The sequence below is a fragment of the Haliotis rubra genome, unplaced genomic scaffold (assembly GCF_003918875.1).
Source record: "Haliotis rubra isolate DU_JTF1 unplaced genomic scaffold, ASM391887v1 Scf1198, whole genome shotgun sequence".
Lineage (NCBI taxonomy): Eukaryota > Metazoa > Mollusca > Gastropoda > Lepetellida > Haliotidae > Haliotis > Haliotis rubra.
In genome coordinates, this window is record NW_025765112.1 from 59,538 (window position 1) to 77,387 (window position 17,850).

At 42.5% G+C, this 17,850-nt stretch overlaps 1 protein-coding gene across 1 annotated transcript in view; it reads right to left on the minus strand.

The window, feature by feature from the left end:
- Positions 1–15,804, minus strand: part of LOC124261810 — a gene marked incomplete at its 3' end in the record, with an annotated part of 73,240 nt that extends 57,436 nt beyond the window's left edge. The window contains exon 1 of the mRNA XM_046696190.1: positions 15,582–15,804. Within this exon, the coding sequence (XP_046552146.1) occupies positions 15,582–15,636 (55 nt within the window). The remainder of the gene's footprint in view (positions 1–15,581) is intronic.
- Positions 15,805–17,850: the final 2,046 nt, after the last annotated feature.

The window sequence follows — 17,850 nt, forward strand, 5'->3', positions numbered from 1 at the left end:
TGCAAGACGAAAGTTAGATCCTTTCCGAAGATTGAGAGATCTCCTGGGCATCAAATCCGTGCCTCAGTCGGTGACCATCACCAACAATCTATCAAAACCAAACGCTGCTGGTTCGATTCCCCAACCTAGGCGCGAATGACGGCATCGTCCCCGACACTGCTCAACTGGCTTTTCACATCATGTTGGAGTTCACGACCGTTCAAAACCTGGGTCGCTCCATCGTAAAAAAAACACCATCAAAATAAGCGGGAACGATGTACTGAGCGACATGTCTTTGATTTACTTGGACCTGTGGAGAACCTTGAACAAACACAATGACATGTTGTATCAAGAAATTTGTCGTGATAACGTCCTATGGAACGACCTACGTGTGGGAAAAGTTTACACGCCAGACCAGTTCGGCAATATAACGACAGGAGAAAAAGCCCGTCGCCAAGCCGTTCGAAAATGGGTTTTGCATACCGCTCGACTTCGAGCTGCTCGAGGGGCACATGCCGTTTTACCAGGCCATGCTGGGTGACAGGCTGGAATAAGAACTCACGTTCAACGACTACAGCAATTTTTGTTCTTCTTGCCACTTCATGCCACAACATCTCGCTGGAGTTCAACATGGTCACGAGCACAGAACTGGCCAGACAGATTTACCACCAGTAACCGGGAAATCTGTCCTTTCTATATGACCGCGAGCTGCTGCACCGGACGGTCGTCAAGGACAAGAGTGACACGCTGTGGAACATCAACCTGAATGTGCCGGATTGGTGGTGGAATACGAGCCGTTTCGAAGAGAAAGCAAACTCACATTGAATCCCGAGATCACAAAAGTGGAAGTGACCATCAAGGACATGCCGAACCAGCTGTTCAGTCGAGGCATGCGAGCTTACCAGCAGTGGGATGAGATAGAAAATTACTGGCCATCAAGTGACACTCGTCTGCAGTCAACGAAGTCGTCAAAGACGTGGGTTTGCCCTACGTGATGCTCCATAAGTACCTGTATAGGTATTAAGCGCTGTGGCTCGACAGGCAATCCACGGACGACGACAGACTACATGGCAGTGGACGTCACATCGACAGTGGCAGCGAGGGAGTCACCATTCAAATCACCAAAAAAGCTCAAAATCCGTCTGGCAAGTTTAAATTATATTTGTACGTGATTATGGACGCGCAATATAGAAATTGGAAGATTCGTGCAAGCCATTTATTGATTTACCTCGTGATCCCCACTGAGGCATCATGTGCGGTCAGATGGGGTACCGCAAGACGGCATTCATGCTGGTCATGCCAGAAGGATAATATCGCGACATGTTTAACTACATCGTCATTCTCTGCCCGACTTAACGTTTGAACAAGACGTACACGGAGAGACCGTAGGTGATGACGGACCCAGACGTGCACAAAATTGATCATGGAATTCGTTTGCAGGACTGGTTGCGCACTTACCACGATAAACTGAAAGGAAAATCGATGCTGTTTATCCGGGACGACTGCAGCGCCAACAAGGAGATGGTTAAAAAACGACACGCTCTATCATACCTGGCCTTCTCAGCATGACACACGAAGCACAGCGTTTGGGTTTTGATGCAGAAATTCAAGTCGGTGCTGAAAGATTTACGGGGAACAGACACGATGGGTCGCCCTGTTTCACTGGAAGGACAGGGATTCGTTCGAGGACTGCTTGCAAGAAACCAAGGTGATCCCGACCAAACAAGAACGAGAACGAGCGAAGAAACAGCTCGCCAAAACGAAACATGCCAAACTTTAGATGAAAACCGACCAACCCGTGCTGTATAAATTCTTCTAGCCTTTAAGCAAAATTCTAGCAAAATTCAAGCAAAATTCTAGCAAAAACCGATGTTTGAAATTCTGGTTGTGTGCAACTTGACTTTCATCTCGCTGTGTTTCGCGTACATCAGATTTGATTTTATTAGACTTAAAAATCGTTTGTGGTCAAACAAATGTTGGATGATGACAATAAAAATAATTAAAAAATCGACAAGCGAAAGAGACTGGCTGCGCTCGCAGTCAGTGGCAAAGTCAAGCAATATTTGGGTGGGGGTGACCACACTCCCGATAAGATTCACAAATCGCCAGCGGAAGAAATCGACAGGCTGAACGCGAGATACGAAGCCAGAATCGGCGCCAAAATGACGAAAACCATAGGGTCTGTCATAACACATATCTACGCCAGCGTAGTGGCGTACTTCCTTCCCATTCCTCCGGAAAGTCGACTTTACCTGTGGGAAGATCTCGAGAAAGATCCGTTCATTGACCACGCTTTGAGCACTGTCAGCTGTGTGCTATACCACAGATACAGCATGTTTTGAGCTCTGGAGACTGCGACGACCGTCACGGCAAAGCATTGTCACTTTAAAAATGAAAAAGATAATAATAAAGATAATAATATACAACATGGATGCCCAACCGGAGGAAACGGCAATGCCGACAGAGGAGGAAGCAACGACGACAACACCGATACGACTAGTCACCACCACCAAGAATCATAAAATAGTCACCGCCATGGCAAAACGTGATTAAGCATGGTTGTCGTCGTTATGCGGCTATATAATAATGACAGGCAACAAACACCGCAACAGCAGATGACGCAATTAGAAATAAATCTGCATGTTATGTTATAAAATAAATATATATATTTTTTATACATACACACGGTGTCATCCGAAAGAAAAACATTTGTCAACGATGCATATCACGCTGTCATGGTCGCCAGACTAACCGTAGGTCACGCTCGCTTAACGAAAATGGTTCTCAAACAGCCTACGATTAAACAAGATTTCAACGTGCAGGACATGGGCATGCTCATCATGGACTTAGGGATGGCAATGGCTACCAAGGACATTCTCGTGAAACAAGGAGTTATACAAGAAAATATTTTGAAGTAATATAACACATTAAAAAAAGAAATTGCTGCCATCGCCATGATGGTCGGTGGTGTATCAGTCAACGCCCTTGCATTTTCCGGCAGCAATTATCTCTTCTCCAAATTACCAATGATAAAACCGGCCGAATTGGAAGCTGAATGAAAACGTCACGATTTGGCCTTGGAGAAACTGCAAGTCGCTCAAGCCGAGTACACAAACAAACGCGTGCAGAGAATACAGTTCATCAACGACCAACTCTCACACGAAAACCACGCTGTTCAAACGTTCAAGAACATCCACAATGTCATGTGAGAATACTACCAGCACACCGGCAAACGAATCGAACCTCTCGGCGACGATGACCCCCCTACCCTCTTACAGAAAGACCGGGAACTTATTTTCGTGGCGCTGGGTCTAGCGGCGACCGTGTTGATTGCCAAACAATTAGACTAAAATATATTTATGTGTGTATATATATATAAAGATGGGAAGGCATGCACCCTATAACTGCAAGTACGTGCTGCTAGGAAAAACAGAAACCTGCGGCAGGAAATGCACCAGCGAATATTGCGACATACACATGATGTCTATACGAAAGGGTTTCGTGAATTACATGTACAAAGTGTGCGGCGTGGGCGTGAAATGCCATTATCGATTTGATTTCGCATCTGAAAATAATTATTGAATTCATTTAAAAAGTTATTCACACATTGATATAGCAGTGATGATTACCGTTCGAGAACTTAAAAGGATTGCCAAAAACCTCGGAGTGAACGGTTACTCCCATTTGAGGAAATCTCAGCTGTTGAAATTGCTCGACATCCTCGACGAACCTCATCAACCCACGGCGTAACAACTCAAGCTCCTAGCAAAGGAGCGTGGGCTCAGAGGTTATTCGTGAGCGAGGAAAGCTGAGCCGGAGGAACACAAACCCGTCAAACTACGGTTCGTGCGGATGGAGCACATCATAGGTAAGTATCTTAGATGCTGAAGGATGGACGTCAACAAAAACATGGACGTCCATGACATCAAACTCCTGATCGCCAACAAAGCCGAGGAACTGAACGATCTGGGAAGCCTCAAATTTCAACTCACAATGAGAACGTCGCTGGAAAAACGGCAGACGGACGGCACCACCGAGCACATCCAGCATTACTTCAGAGTCAAGCAAGAAGAATCTGAATCCATCTAGGCTTCCTCGTTGGCAAAAATATTAGAATCCCTGGAATGCTTCACGCACATGGGCTCGGGCTTGGTCGTGGACACGATCGACACGGTCTACCTGGACATAGCGAACTACATACCATTCCAAGGAGGGTCGTACATGGACCTGCCACCGTACTACAAGAAAAAGCAAGCCATGGTCAACGTAAAAAACAAAGGTGATGATTGCATGAGGGTTGCGATCAGATCCGCGAAGTTTCCGGCCAAAGCACATTCAGACAGACTTTCTAGCTGTCCCAAAGACGATGGGATCAACTGGCACAGCATTGACGAACCCACCCCAATCTCCCAGGTCACGAAAATCGAAAAACAGAACGACGACATAGCCATGAATATCTTTGGACACAAGGGATAAATCGATTGTGCACAGGTTCAGCTGCCTCACAAACGAACACCCCAAGACGATCAATATATTCATGTTCCAGCAAGGCGACAAGCATTACTACATGTGGAAAAAATATTACATCAGACTGTTTTATGATCAATCGAAGAATAAGGACAAGAAACACTTCTGCAAAAGTTCACTGCACGGCTTTACCTGAGCCGACCTGCTTGAATCCCACCGGGAGGATTGCCGACGCATTGGAGAGACGGCCATCCGAAAAGACATGCCCGACGAAAAGAAAAACATGCTAAAATTCTTCAACCACAAACATCAAATGCCCGTGCCCTACGTCATCTACACCGACTTCGAAGCCCTCATTAAATCCGTCGACACAGTCGCGCCATCGTCCCTGGAAAAAAGTTCATGCATAAAACGCAAGAACACAAAGCCTGCGGGTTCGGGTACGTGGTTGTTTGATCCAATGAGAAAACGAACTCTCCCGTGGTCTACAGAGGTCCTGATGCGGCCGAATGATTTCTCGCATGTTTGCAACTCAAAGAGAGAAAATGAAGGAAAGCTTTGTTAGACCCTACTCCAATACCCATGACACAGTGGGACAGGTTCCTTCATGTACGAACTCTATATTGCCACGTTAGTCCAGTCATCCTGGTAAGATTCTGACCTAACCCACCACAAATTGCAACAGAAGTGATTGCAACTGTTTTAAGACCCTGGACCATTCCTTTATAGCATATAAAAAGTCTAGGAAAATCTCAGTGGTGGAACAAGGTCAAATTCGACCCTCAAGGTCATAGGGGTCATCTTCGGTTTCGAAATCTTAGATGGAAATGCAAACTTTTTTGTAATCTACTCAATTGTGTCATGTTATATATCAAATAAAAGCTCTGTTTACAGGCTTTTCAAAGATATAAGTTTAATAGGTATTAGCCTCATCATATTTGTTTTATTTAAAAAAACGCATGTATGTATGGGTATGCTACGATTATATAAAACTAATATCTGCGAAAAACAATGTTTAAATAATTTTACAACATTGTACTTTAATATCTTTCAAAATAGAAAAAAAACACTTAAAAATGCAGCTGAGGTCCTTTAAATTTTAATTGACTAACATTTGTTGCCCTGCCAATGATTGACATGAGCACAAGTGACTTGTCACCTCACAAGACATGGAAAACAATGTCACACCAATTGTCACTTTTGATCAGCCTCTCTGGCGGCAAGCTTGAATGAAAATTTCCAGTGAGCCTTCTTCAAGGGATTTGAAGAACGTCGCCTTTTGGGATGGATTCGAAATATCATGTCTGGATAGAGTCTATTTGAACTTCTGGTAGTGGTATATGCCAGTAACACAATTAGTTATATACTAACAGGGAAAGCTGTTGCCAGAGCAATTCGGGCTCACTTTCTTGTAGCCACAGCTCTCAGTGCACTGTTGGTATCAAGAGCTTTTAACGTGAACCTTCCTAGGTTTTGTAAGCCTTCTGATGAAGCTGACCTTGCCACTCCCCTTCAAAACAGCGATGATGAGGATCTCAACATGGCGGCAATGCTGGTGGATGAGCTGGTGAGTGAATCCTTGACTGTTGGTGAAGTATCTTCTTCAAACACATAAAGAACATTCACCATCAGTTAAACCAAGAAAAAGATGCACTAAGCAATATGAGGACAGCAGAACTTTGGATCCAGTATATGAACATGGTAGATATCTTGCGGGATTTCATTAAAGCTGAAACATTAGGAAATGGGAAGATGCACCTAAAGTCTATTGTCATAACTTGTATGAGTTCAGTTGTACGTTCAGTTGATGACTTCTCTGCAAGGAACACATCCCAAGACCTTAAAACTCTTCAACTCAGGTCATCATGTTATATGCCATTCCAATCACTATTGGGGAGGACTTTCAACAGATCTTGTGATTGAACAGGTGCCCATGCGGGGCATTAAGACAAACGGGGGGCAGGCATGTCTGAAACGCAGAGGCTTATGTCAATGCCATCATGCACGGAAGTCAGCAATGCCATGAGTGATCTTACAAGTAGTGGAAACAGAAACTCTGAACTACACAAGGACATGTCCAGTGCAAGGCAGGAGAGACACAAGGTGTGGGCATGAAACTACTCCATTTCCTTCAAGACAGAGATCCATTCAAACATGATCCTGGCCTCAGAAACATTGCAAATAGAGTGCAACTGTGAATGTAGATGATGCATGTTGTGTTGGTAGCTCCATTTTGGACTCTATGACACACACTACCACTGGCAATTTAAAATTCAAAAAGGGGTGAGTGAGTGAGTTTAGTCTTTCTCCACACTCACAAATATTCCAGCTATTCCGGCGGTCTGTAAATAATTAAATCTGGACCAAACAATCCAGTGACCGAGCATGAGCATCGATCTGCGCAGTTGAGAACCGATGACATGTGTCAACCATGTCTGACCACCCGATCCCGACAGTCGCCTCTTCCGACAAGCATGAGTTACTGAAAATCAATATTCTAACCCGGACTTTCACGTGTCCCAAAAAGGAAGATCAAGTTGTCAAGAAAGAAGATCAAGTTGTACAAATGAATGAGAAATAATAATAAGAAATCTGCAACATTGGTCCAGTTTCAGTGTTTCAACGGTTTCTGATTGCCGCTAGGAAGCAAACAAACCTGCCCTGGCTTCATTCATATCAACATTGGATGGTGGTTTCTCCCCTGGTCCAGCTTCTGATGCTGTTTATGTTCTCGATGGAAGGGCTTTGCTTCATCCTCTACCTTGGCTACGTGGAGAATCCTATACTGACTTGTGCATCATGTACTGCTCATATGTGAAAATTCACAATGACAGAGATACTGTTGTGTTCGATGGATACTCAAGTTCTTGGACAAAGTATACAACACACCTGAGATGGACTTGTCAGACCAACAGTTAAATTTGTTGGCAGTCTGATCTTTCAATCAAAGAAAGAGTCATGCTCGCCACTGTTCAGAACAAAGAACAGTTCGTCATGATGTGTTCCTATCACCAAGCTGAAGGATGTGACACAGTTCAGGCCACTGGTGATGCTGATGTTGTGATAAATCAAACAGCAGTTTCACTGGCATGCCATCAACAGTTGTCAAAGGGGATGACACGGATCTGCTGGTCCTCCCTGTGCCATCACACAAATCTGGAATTACATTGTATCTTCGTGCTGTCAACCCCCAAGAAAAAGTCTTTGAAAAGAATTCCAGTTTGGAATATCAGTGAAACCAAGAAGAAGCTTGGAGAAGACGCTTGTCAGAACTTGTTGATACATGCTGTCTTAGGCTGTGATACGACATAATGAATCCATGGAATTGGAAAATCTGTTGCCATTAAACAGTTTCAGGACGATCTATGTTTCAGGACGTTACTATTCAACCAGCCCATTGAATCCATAACAGCAGAATCAGAGAACTGTTGTAAAGTAAACCGAAAAAGGACATTGCCATTCTGTCAAGGAAGTGTAACTAAAGGGAACACATAGACACAGTACTTTGTCCAAGTTAAATTACACATTGCTGTATCCGCCCGGTCACAGGTGGGCTCGATCCCAGCACCTTAAGCTCACTGGACCATTAACCTGGCGCTTTAGACAGCTCCCCCCTCCAATATAGATCGTTAAATCTATTTCATTATTAGTTGGATAGACTATTGGTTGATACAGATCATTCACAATATTTCTTCATGCAGAAACTATCACACTATTAAAGAATGGTATGTTGGGCATAATCGTAGCATACATATACATGTGGATGTCGGAACACACTTTTCATATTTTTCGGAACGTTTTTTTAAAAATAGAACAAATATGATGAGGCTAATACCTATTAAAGCATATATCTTTGAAAGGCCTGTAAACAGAGCTTTCATTTGATATATAACATGACACAATTGAGTAGAATATAAAAAAGTTTGCGTTTCCATCTAAGATTTCAAGAGCGAAGATGACCCCTATGACCTTGAGGGTCGAATTTGACCTTGTTCCACCACTAAGATTTTCCTAGACTTTTTATATGTTATAAAGTAATGGTTCAGGGTCTTAAAACAGTTGCAATCATTTCTGTTGCAATTTGTGGTTGGTATTCATGTAAATTGACTGGACTACGTGTTCAAGATCACTGCCACATCACCGGTAAGTACAGAGGTGCCACTCACGACGCGTGCAACCTGAAGCTCAAAATCGGTCCCAAGACCATCAAATTCACCGTCGTGTTTCACAATCTTCACAGTCACGATTCTCACCTGATAATGCAGGCCATCGCGAAGGTCGACAGCAAAATAACGTGCATCCCCAACAACATGGAAAAATAAATCTCGTTCTCGTTAGACGGTCGGAAAATTTATTGATAGGGTTCAGTTCCTGCTGTCGTCTCTAGACAGTCAGGTGAACGCCAAGAACCCGAACGACCTCAACATCATCAATCGATACACCAACGCCGAGACTCGACCTCTTCTGCTGAGGAAGGGCATCTACCCTTACGAGTACATGGACAATCGGTATAAGTCTGAAGAGACGCAATTATCTCCCATCGACCGCTTTGACAGCAACTTGACCGATTCCAATATATCTCAGGACGATTACTTGCACGCCCTGTACTTGAAAACGGACATGCTGCTGCTGGCCGACGTGTTCGAGATATTCAGAAAAACGTGCTCGAAACAGTACGGCCTGGACCCGGAGTGGTATGTCTCCTCCCCCGGTCTCTCTTGTGATGCCTTGTTGAAAAAAGACCTGCATGAAACTGAAACTACTGACGGATTATGACATACACATGTTCTTGGAGAAAGGCCTACGAGGCGGGATTTTGATGGCATCCAAGCGATACGCGAAAGTCAACAACAAGTACGTTCCCGGTCACGACCCCATCAAACCGACCTAACACATACTGTATCTAAACGACAACAACCTGTACGGCTGGGCCATGATTCAGTATCTCAAATGGGTCTCTTCGCCCAAGATGATTGACGTGAATAGTATCGTGCCGGATTCGAACAAAGGTTACATGCTCGAAGTGCACTTGGACTATCCCACAGAACTACACGAATCGCACCACAGCTATCCCCTAGCTCTCGAACGATTGACGGTGACCCCGGACTGGATGTCTGAATATCAAGGAAACTTGCTGGGAGACAACAAGCTGGCTAACGTCGGAAAACTCGTGACGAACTTGATGAACAAGACAAAATATGTTGTTCACAATCGTAATCTGCAGCTGTACTTGTCGCTTGGAATGAAACTCTCGAAAATACACAGGGCGCTCCAGTTCGATCAAAGTCCGTGGATGGAACCTTCCATTCGGTTGAACACCAATCTGCTAAAACAAGCCACGAGTGACTCCAAAAAAAACAAGGTCAAGAACAACTAGGCAAGACCATGGAGAATTTGAGAAAAACGCGTTAATGTGAAATTAGTCAGATCCAGCGAGTAAGAAAAACTCAGGAAACTCATAGCCAGCCCGGCGTTCAACCAAAGCAAGATATTCGACGACGACTTGGCAGCGCTGCACATGAATACAAGCCACATCAACTTCAACCAGCACGTTTAAGTGGGGATTAGCACCCTAGAATTATCCAAACACTTGATGTACGATTTCTACTACAATGAGCTGAAAAAGCAGTACGGCGACAGGTTGGAAGTGCTGTACATGGACACGGATTCCCTGCTCATGGAAAGTCACACCGAGGACGTGTACGTGGACATTAAGAAACACATACACCTGTAGGACACCAGCGACTACCCTAAAGATCACCCTATGCACTGCCAAGTCAACAAAAAAAGTGCTTGGCAAGATGAAGGACGAATGCGCAGGCACGCCGATCACCGAGTACGTCGGCTTGGGACCCAAGATATATTCCATCAAGAAAGCTGACGATGACGAATTACAAAAGGCAAAGGGCGTGAAAAAACATGTGGTGAAAAAACACATCAAGCACGCCAGATTCAAGGGAGGCCTCTTCAAGAATAAAATGTTCAAATGCCAAATGCACATGCTGAGAAGCAACGGAAACATGACAAACGGACTGAGAATCAACAATACCTCGCTGTCTTCCATGAACACAAAAAGATGGTTCGCCATCGACGGAGTCACCACATACGCGTACGGACACAAACGCGTATCAAATAATTAAATGCTTATGCACACATGCGTACATATATGAAGGAGAATATTTATTACAGCCCGCGCAGGTACTAGAAAGGTACGGACGCCATCCCGAAAGTCGCCAAAGCCGCGCGAGTCTCGGAAGAGAAAGCCAAAGCCTAGCTTGAAAAAAGGTATTAAAACAACAAACAAACAAACAAATGCGGCATCGCAATTTCTACAACAACAGCAAACAGGATATGTTCCGTGGCGTGCATCACTTTTAGCATAGAGTATTGGTGTTGGTTTAAAAATATACGCAAACTAAATGGCAGCGGTCTGGAAATAATCGATGATGAACAGCGTGAACCCGACCCTTTAGTCTTGTCCTGTGCGAAACTTTACTTGCAGTCAAGGGACATAAATGCCGGTACATGTATATGAAACCCTTGCATTGAATAACACAACAAAAGTCTCTCGCTATAGTGAGTATAAATCCTCACTAATTTAAGCTTATCTGACTTTAATAATTAGGGACTCATGAATACCTATTGAAAGGTGAGGATCCTCCGTTTTGCATCCCTTGTGATGAAAGAATCACGGTCAAGCATGTCTGGCTTGACTGTGCTGAATATTCCATCAAAAGGGATAACTATTTCAAATCACGAACTATGACGGATCTTTTTAATGATATAAGTTCTCATTTAATTATTGCATTTTTAAAAAGAATTAAATTTGTTAAATGATTTGTAAAAAGATAAATATTTTATAATTGGAAGTTTAATTTAGTAACTCAGATTGTAAGTGGCTGTATCCATAAAGGGGGTTAAAGTACTAGAAAGGTACGGACGCCATCCCGAAAGTCGCCAAAGCCGCGCGAGTCTCGGAAGAGAAAGCCAAAGCCTAGCTTGAAAAAGGTATTAAAACAACAAACAAACAAACAAATGCGGCATCGCAATTTCTACAACAACAGCAAACAGGATATGTTCCGTGGCGTGCATCACTTTTAGCATAGAGTATTGGTGTTGGTTTAAAAATATACGCAAACTAAATGGCAGCGGTCTGGAAATAATCGATGATGAACAGCGTGAACCCGACCCTTTAGTCTTGTCCTGTGCGAAACTTTACTTGCAGTCAAGGGACATAAATGCCGGTACATGTATATGAAACCCTTGCATTGAATAACACAACAAAAGTCTCGCTATAGTGAGTATAAATCCTCACTAATTTAAGCTTATCTGACTTTAATAATTAGGGACTCATGAATACCTATTGAAAGGTGAGGATCCTCCGTTTTGCATCCCTTGTGATGAAAGAATCACGGTCAAGCATGTCTGGCTTGACTGTGCTGAATATTCCATCAAAAGGGATAACTATTTCAAATCACGAACTATGACGGATCTTTTTAATGATATAAGTTCTCATTTAATTATTGCATTTTTAAAAAGAATTAAATTTGTTAAATGATTTGTAAAAAGATAAATATTTTATAATTGGAAGTTTAATTTAGTAACTCAGATTGTAAGTGGCTGTATCCATAAAGGGGGTTAAAGTATTTTAAAAATATGATCCTCCTGAGAGGATACGTAAGTCCACAAACATTCAAAGTAAATTAAAACTCTCCACGATTTTTAATCGTAGAATATGTGTTCATGTGTTTGTAAATGTATGGGCTAGATTTGTTTACGCTGCTAAGGGCTGAAGGGAAAGTGTAAATACAGCTAGGGTTCATGCAGGAATAATAATATAATAATAAAGTGCATTTGTAATGCGCACAATCCAGACATAAAGCCTGCTCAAGGCGCTACAAAATAACATTAAGAGTTTGGTGTAGAGATTTGAATTGGATAGGAAGGTAAGTAGAAAAGCCAGATGCATTGAGAGAATAGGTGTGTTTTGAGTCTTGATTTGAACAGTTCGAACGTGGGACAAAGTTTGACGTGAGATGGAAGAGTATTCCACGAGCACTGGGGCGATGTGAGAGAAAGTCCTGTAGCCAAAGGAATTTAGTCTGTGGGAAGGAACTGTGAGTGAGTTGCTGTCACTGGAGCGAAGTTTTCGAGCTGGTACATATGGAGTAAGTAAGTCACTAAGGTAGTCAGGGCTGGTGTTGTCGAGGCATCTGAATGTAATGCAGAACACCTTGAACTGCATTCTGGCTCTGAGGGGCAGCCAGTAAAGCTCTCTAAGGATTGGTGATATATGCACATACTTCCTGGTTTTGGTAATGATCCTAGCCGCTGTGTTTTGGACCATTTGTAGTCGGGATAGATGTATGTCCCTAATGCCCTGCAACAAACTATTACAATAATCCAATCTTGATATTATTCGACTATGGACCAGGGTCTTTGTTGCCTCCGTTGTTATAAGATGTCTTATATTGCCAATGGTTCTAAGATGATAAAAGCATGTTCTGCATATGTGGGAAACTTGCTTTTCCATGGAGAGCTGTGAATCCAGATGGACGCCAAGATCTTTGACGTGGTGAGAGATTGGTATATGTGATCCTGCTATCAGTATGGGTGTCTCTTCTACCTTGGCCAACTGTTTGCTCGCTTCTACTTTGGCCAACTCTTTGCTCGTGCCTATCAGCATCACCTCGGCCTTATCCTCATTCAGTTTGAGCATGTTGGCTGACATCCAGGACTTTATTGATGAGGTACATTGAGTGACTCGTTGAAATGCTTCCTTTAATTTGCTTAACTGGAACTTGTCCATCATCTGCGTGTCGTCAGCATAGCCATGATTAAGAAGATTGAAATGATGGATGATGTTGGCAAGACTAGTCACATACAGTGTAAAGAGGACAGGGCCGAGCACAGACCACTGTGGCCCTCCACACTGCAGGGTCGTAGAGCTGGATTGTTCATTGTTTATCATTACAGACTGTTGGCGATCTTTCAGGTAAGAGGCGAACCAATCCAAACAATCACCACCTACACCAGCTTCAACTGACCGACGATTCAAAAGGATGTCGTGGTCAATAGTGTTAAAGGCTGATGACAAATCCAGCATGATCAGCGCCGAAATATTCTCTTCATCTTCAGCAGACATAAGGTAATCCAGGACAGGCAACAGAGCTGTTTCAGTGCTATAATTCTGACGCGAGGCACTCTGGAACTTATCAAGGATGGAGCTGATAGACAGATGCACCTTAAGTCTCATGTTCACTGATCTTTCAAGAACTTTGGACAGGAACGTCAAATTAGAAGCTGGCCTAAAGTTCTTAGACTGGCTGGGATCCAGATCCGATTTCTTTAGGAGAGGTTTACTACTGCTTGTTTGAAGCTTTGAGGGAATGGTCCTGATTCCAGGCTTTTGTTGACGATATCCGTGATGACAGGAAGGAGCAGATTAATCACCTTCAACGAGAGCATAGTGGGCATAGGGTCTAGGACGCAGGTGGTTGCTTTAGATGCAACCATAATGTCAGAAACTTCGTCCACGTTAAATGGTTGAAACTTCACCATTTGCTCACCAGTGAATCTTGCAAATTCAATTTGGGTAGGAGCAGCCGCAGATTCATTGATCAAGTCATCTCTGATCTTGTCAATTTCGGAGACAAAGAAGGAGTTAAATGATTCAGCCAGGACTTTAGAGTCTTGAGACTGTGGAAATTCATTGTTTAGAGTCTTTGCCAAGGTGTGTTCATGAATGAATGCATTTTCTTTGGATCAGGTTTAGTAGTCTGTAGGGTCTAGAGGTAGTGCTCACGTTTAACCTGACAGATTACTCTTCTTTTCCATAAGTGGAGCATGTTTATCCAGAAGGGATTCCAGCATTTCATCATAGAGTTCAACAAGCTTCTCAACATCAGATGCTGGATTACACAACAGGTCTGAGGTTTCAAGGTCAGACCGCAAAGCAGCTAAGTCAATGTTTTTCAAATTTCTGCACAGCAAGGTTATCTTCTCCTGTTTTGCCTTCTGCTGGTTCAGATCTATGAGAATGACCATGTTGATCCGACATTTGTCTATCTTCGACCATTACATCTCTGATAATATTCAAGTTCTCATTAGACAACACCCAATCAAGAATATCTCCTGATTTACGAGTAGGCGTTCCCACGTGTTGTATCAAGCCATGAGAATCCAGGAGTGACAGAAACTTTTTCACTTCCGGAAGCAAATGTACTGTAAGTCCGCATGGTCCCTAGTATGGCGATCTACCTTCAGCTGTTGGGAATTTATAGCCTATTTTTACATTGTATTGTCATTTATAGTTCCAATTTTTTTGACTTAATTACTAGTTTTAAATGGATATCTGTGATACACTAGTAGTTTTACTGTTCTTCGTCAACAGGTTTTGAATTTCTCACTTTATTGATCTTTAATGTAATTATAAACTGTTCTTGACACGATATGGCTGAAATATTACGGTTTTTACGATAATTATTAACTCACTCATTAATAGAAAGGGACAAGAACTATCTTAGAAACATGGTGAAAAATAAATGACGAAGTTGTTATCCATAAGGTTTGTAGTGAGGCGCGGCGAGTCAGTGTCTCCATACATCGACGTGTGTACATAGAATGATCAATTTTGAGTGGTCGATAGCTGCTTAATTTATGTGTATCTTGCCTACAGTTGTCCCTTGAGTCAAATGCGTTAGTGATACCACAACACTGACAATATTGATAAACTGCCATATAGCATGTAAGTGGCATTGGATGACATAGCACCTTTCAGCACTTCATTTCCACGATTATGGCAACATAATATACACAAGTCACATTTCATTCCTTGATTTACGAGTCAAACTTAGGGCAGGGTAGGGTGTCAACATGACTTAATCATAGTTTCTCAAAGAAGGATATAAATTGTTGCTATTGTCTCACGTTTGTTAAATGACATCGTGAGGATAGTTTATACGAATACATCAGATCAAACAGGTACTAATTCATGTGAATGTGTATTCAACAATATGAATGCCAGGTATCAGGTCCATAACAGTATTTCATAGGTGAGTGAGTGAGTTAGTCATCTCATTGAATATGTGAAAGTTAAAACAACCTATTCCGATGAAGGTTAAAAATGTACTTACCTGCTGCAAGACTGAGACTGGCCATCCACAACACAGCTCTGGTCCACACCGCCATTGTGTCACACAGATGCTGTGAGAAGACGATCACGTTCCTATTTATGTATGTTCATTGTGAACCCATCCCAGTGAATGTCATCAGACAAAAGAATCCGCCTGCATATCTTTAATGCAAACTGTTGACTATTTATGGTCTGCATACAAACACATCTAAACATACCTCATATTCAGTAGAGCGTCGTAGATATGTGGCCGAGATGATTTTATACTTGTTTTGTAAATATTTTAGAAACGTGTTTTAGGCCATTAAGTGCCTGTACAAGCTATAACACGCACACAATTTACAGAAAGTAACAATAGATTTACCCCAGCAATTATATAACTCTTAACTTCACCATAGCCACTGTCAATCTAATGATAAGCGCATTGCATTGTCTGCCTTGTCCCATATCCTTATTATGTAAGTCTCCTTGCCTACAGTTCAACTTTATTTCATCAAGCAGTTGTCAGATACTACTCTTACAAGTCAGAGGTCATACACGTTATGCTGAGCGAATAGCTTGGTTTTTTTGTGGAATGAGTGGCTGTGGACCTCACTTCTATTTATGTATCTATAAGAATATCCCGATTGGACATTGTCAACTTAATCACTGCCAGCTCATTGCCACACAGTGAGCTGGAAACTGATTAGTGTTTACACAATAAAGAGATTGCTGTCGGCTCACAACCCAGTAGCTGTTCCGCATTATTCTTTCGCTACTACAGATATATCCATTCTCCATGATAAACACAGCATGTAGTCGACTTTACCATAGCAAGGTCAGATAATGTGCAAACATAACATGCCTTGCATGGTATACTTACTAGTGACCTTACTACATTCGTTATCATCCAGATCTTGTGATTTCAAAATACTATTATTTCAATAAATATACAGTATAAAATACTTCGTCGTCATGATTTTGTAAATTTCAGTGGTAGTATATATTTTCTTTAAATACTTCCATTTTAGGCAATTTTTGAAAATGGCTGGGGCTTTTGGTAGGGCAGGACATGCTTGTTTTCGCCAACATTTGCTGTTTAGTTATCCATTCGTGATCATATACTTTTCACAGCTATGTTTCCCTTTACACCAAACGGAATTAGTCTCTCGGAGTGAGTGACTTATTATTTAGCGTCACATCGGCAATATTCCAGCCATATCGTGACGAAAACAGTTTCATTTCCATCAATATTTCAAATCAATAAATCTAGAACGTAAACTACTGTCATCGAAGGACAGTAAAACTGCTAGAGTATCACAGATCTTGATTTAAAACTAGTATGCTATCACAAAAAAATATCACTATAGACAACAGTACAATGTAAAAACGGGCTGTAGATCACCAGCAACCATACTAGGGACCGCGGGGAATTACAGTACTTTTACTACCTGCATGGTCCCTAGCAGGATCTATATCAACCCTTCAGCAGCTGGCGATTGTAGTAAAAAATAGCCAAAATGAAAATGACAAAAATACTACATTTAAAAGACCTGATAAATCTAAATTTCCTTTGAATGTTACGGGACTCACGTACCCTCTCAGAAGGACAATAATTGTACTGTCAGTCTTGGAGGAAGTATGTTTCCAAAATTAATTCACGCACACCTTTTAAAGGTGTGGGACATGATTCAACGAATAAAGGGCAACGGTTCCACATTATACTGTCCATCATCTAAAGGATTGTGACAATTTTTTAACTGATAAGTCTGACATCGACAATAAGCTTGGTGAAACGCTCGTCAAACATTCTTTTTCGTCAAATTGGCACCCGTGAAGAGCCACCTCCTCGTGGTGGGTGCTGGGTAACACTAAGCGCTCTTCAAACCCCCCACCCCGTTTTGGACCCGGGGGTATATTTGGTCCACCAACCCGTTTGCCGTGGGTTGCGCCCCTGTGTCGGTGGAGGACAGGATTCTGGTGGTTGAGGGCACTGGTTCCAGGAACAGTGCTCCTTTGCCCAACACACCACTTCGGCCCTGACTTCACCTAGACGGGTGGTAGAACTGGCTCGGTTCTATCAATCGGCTGGAACGCCATGCCCTGTGCATGGACAACATTCAAATTTATATAATGTACATTTATAAAATGTGGATATTGAATGTTGCATTTCAAAATTATATTATTATATACATTTGCCTAGAGTCCTATGCCAGAAGGCGGTGGCTCATGGGCCAATCTGCTGATAATGACCTCCAAATGATGCATTTCTCTAATTTCGTGTCTTGGGC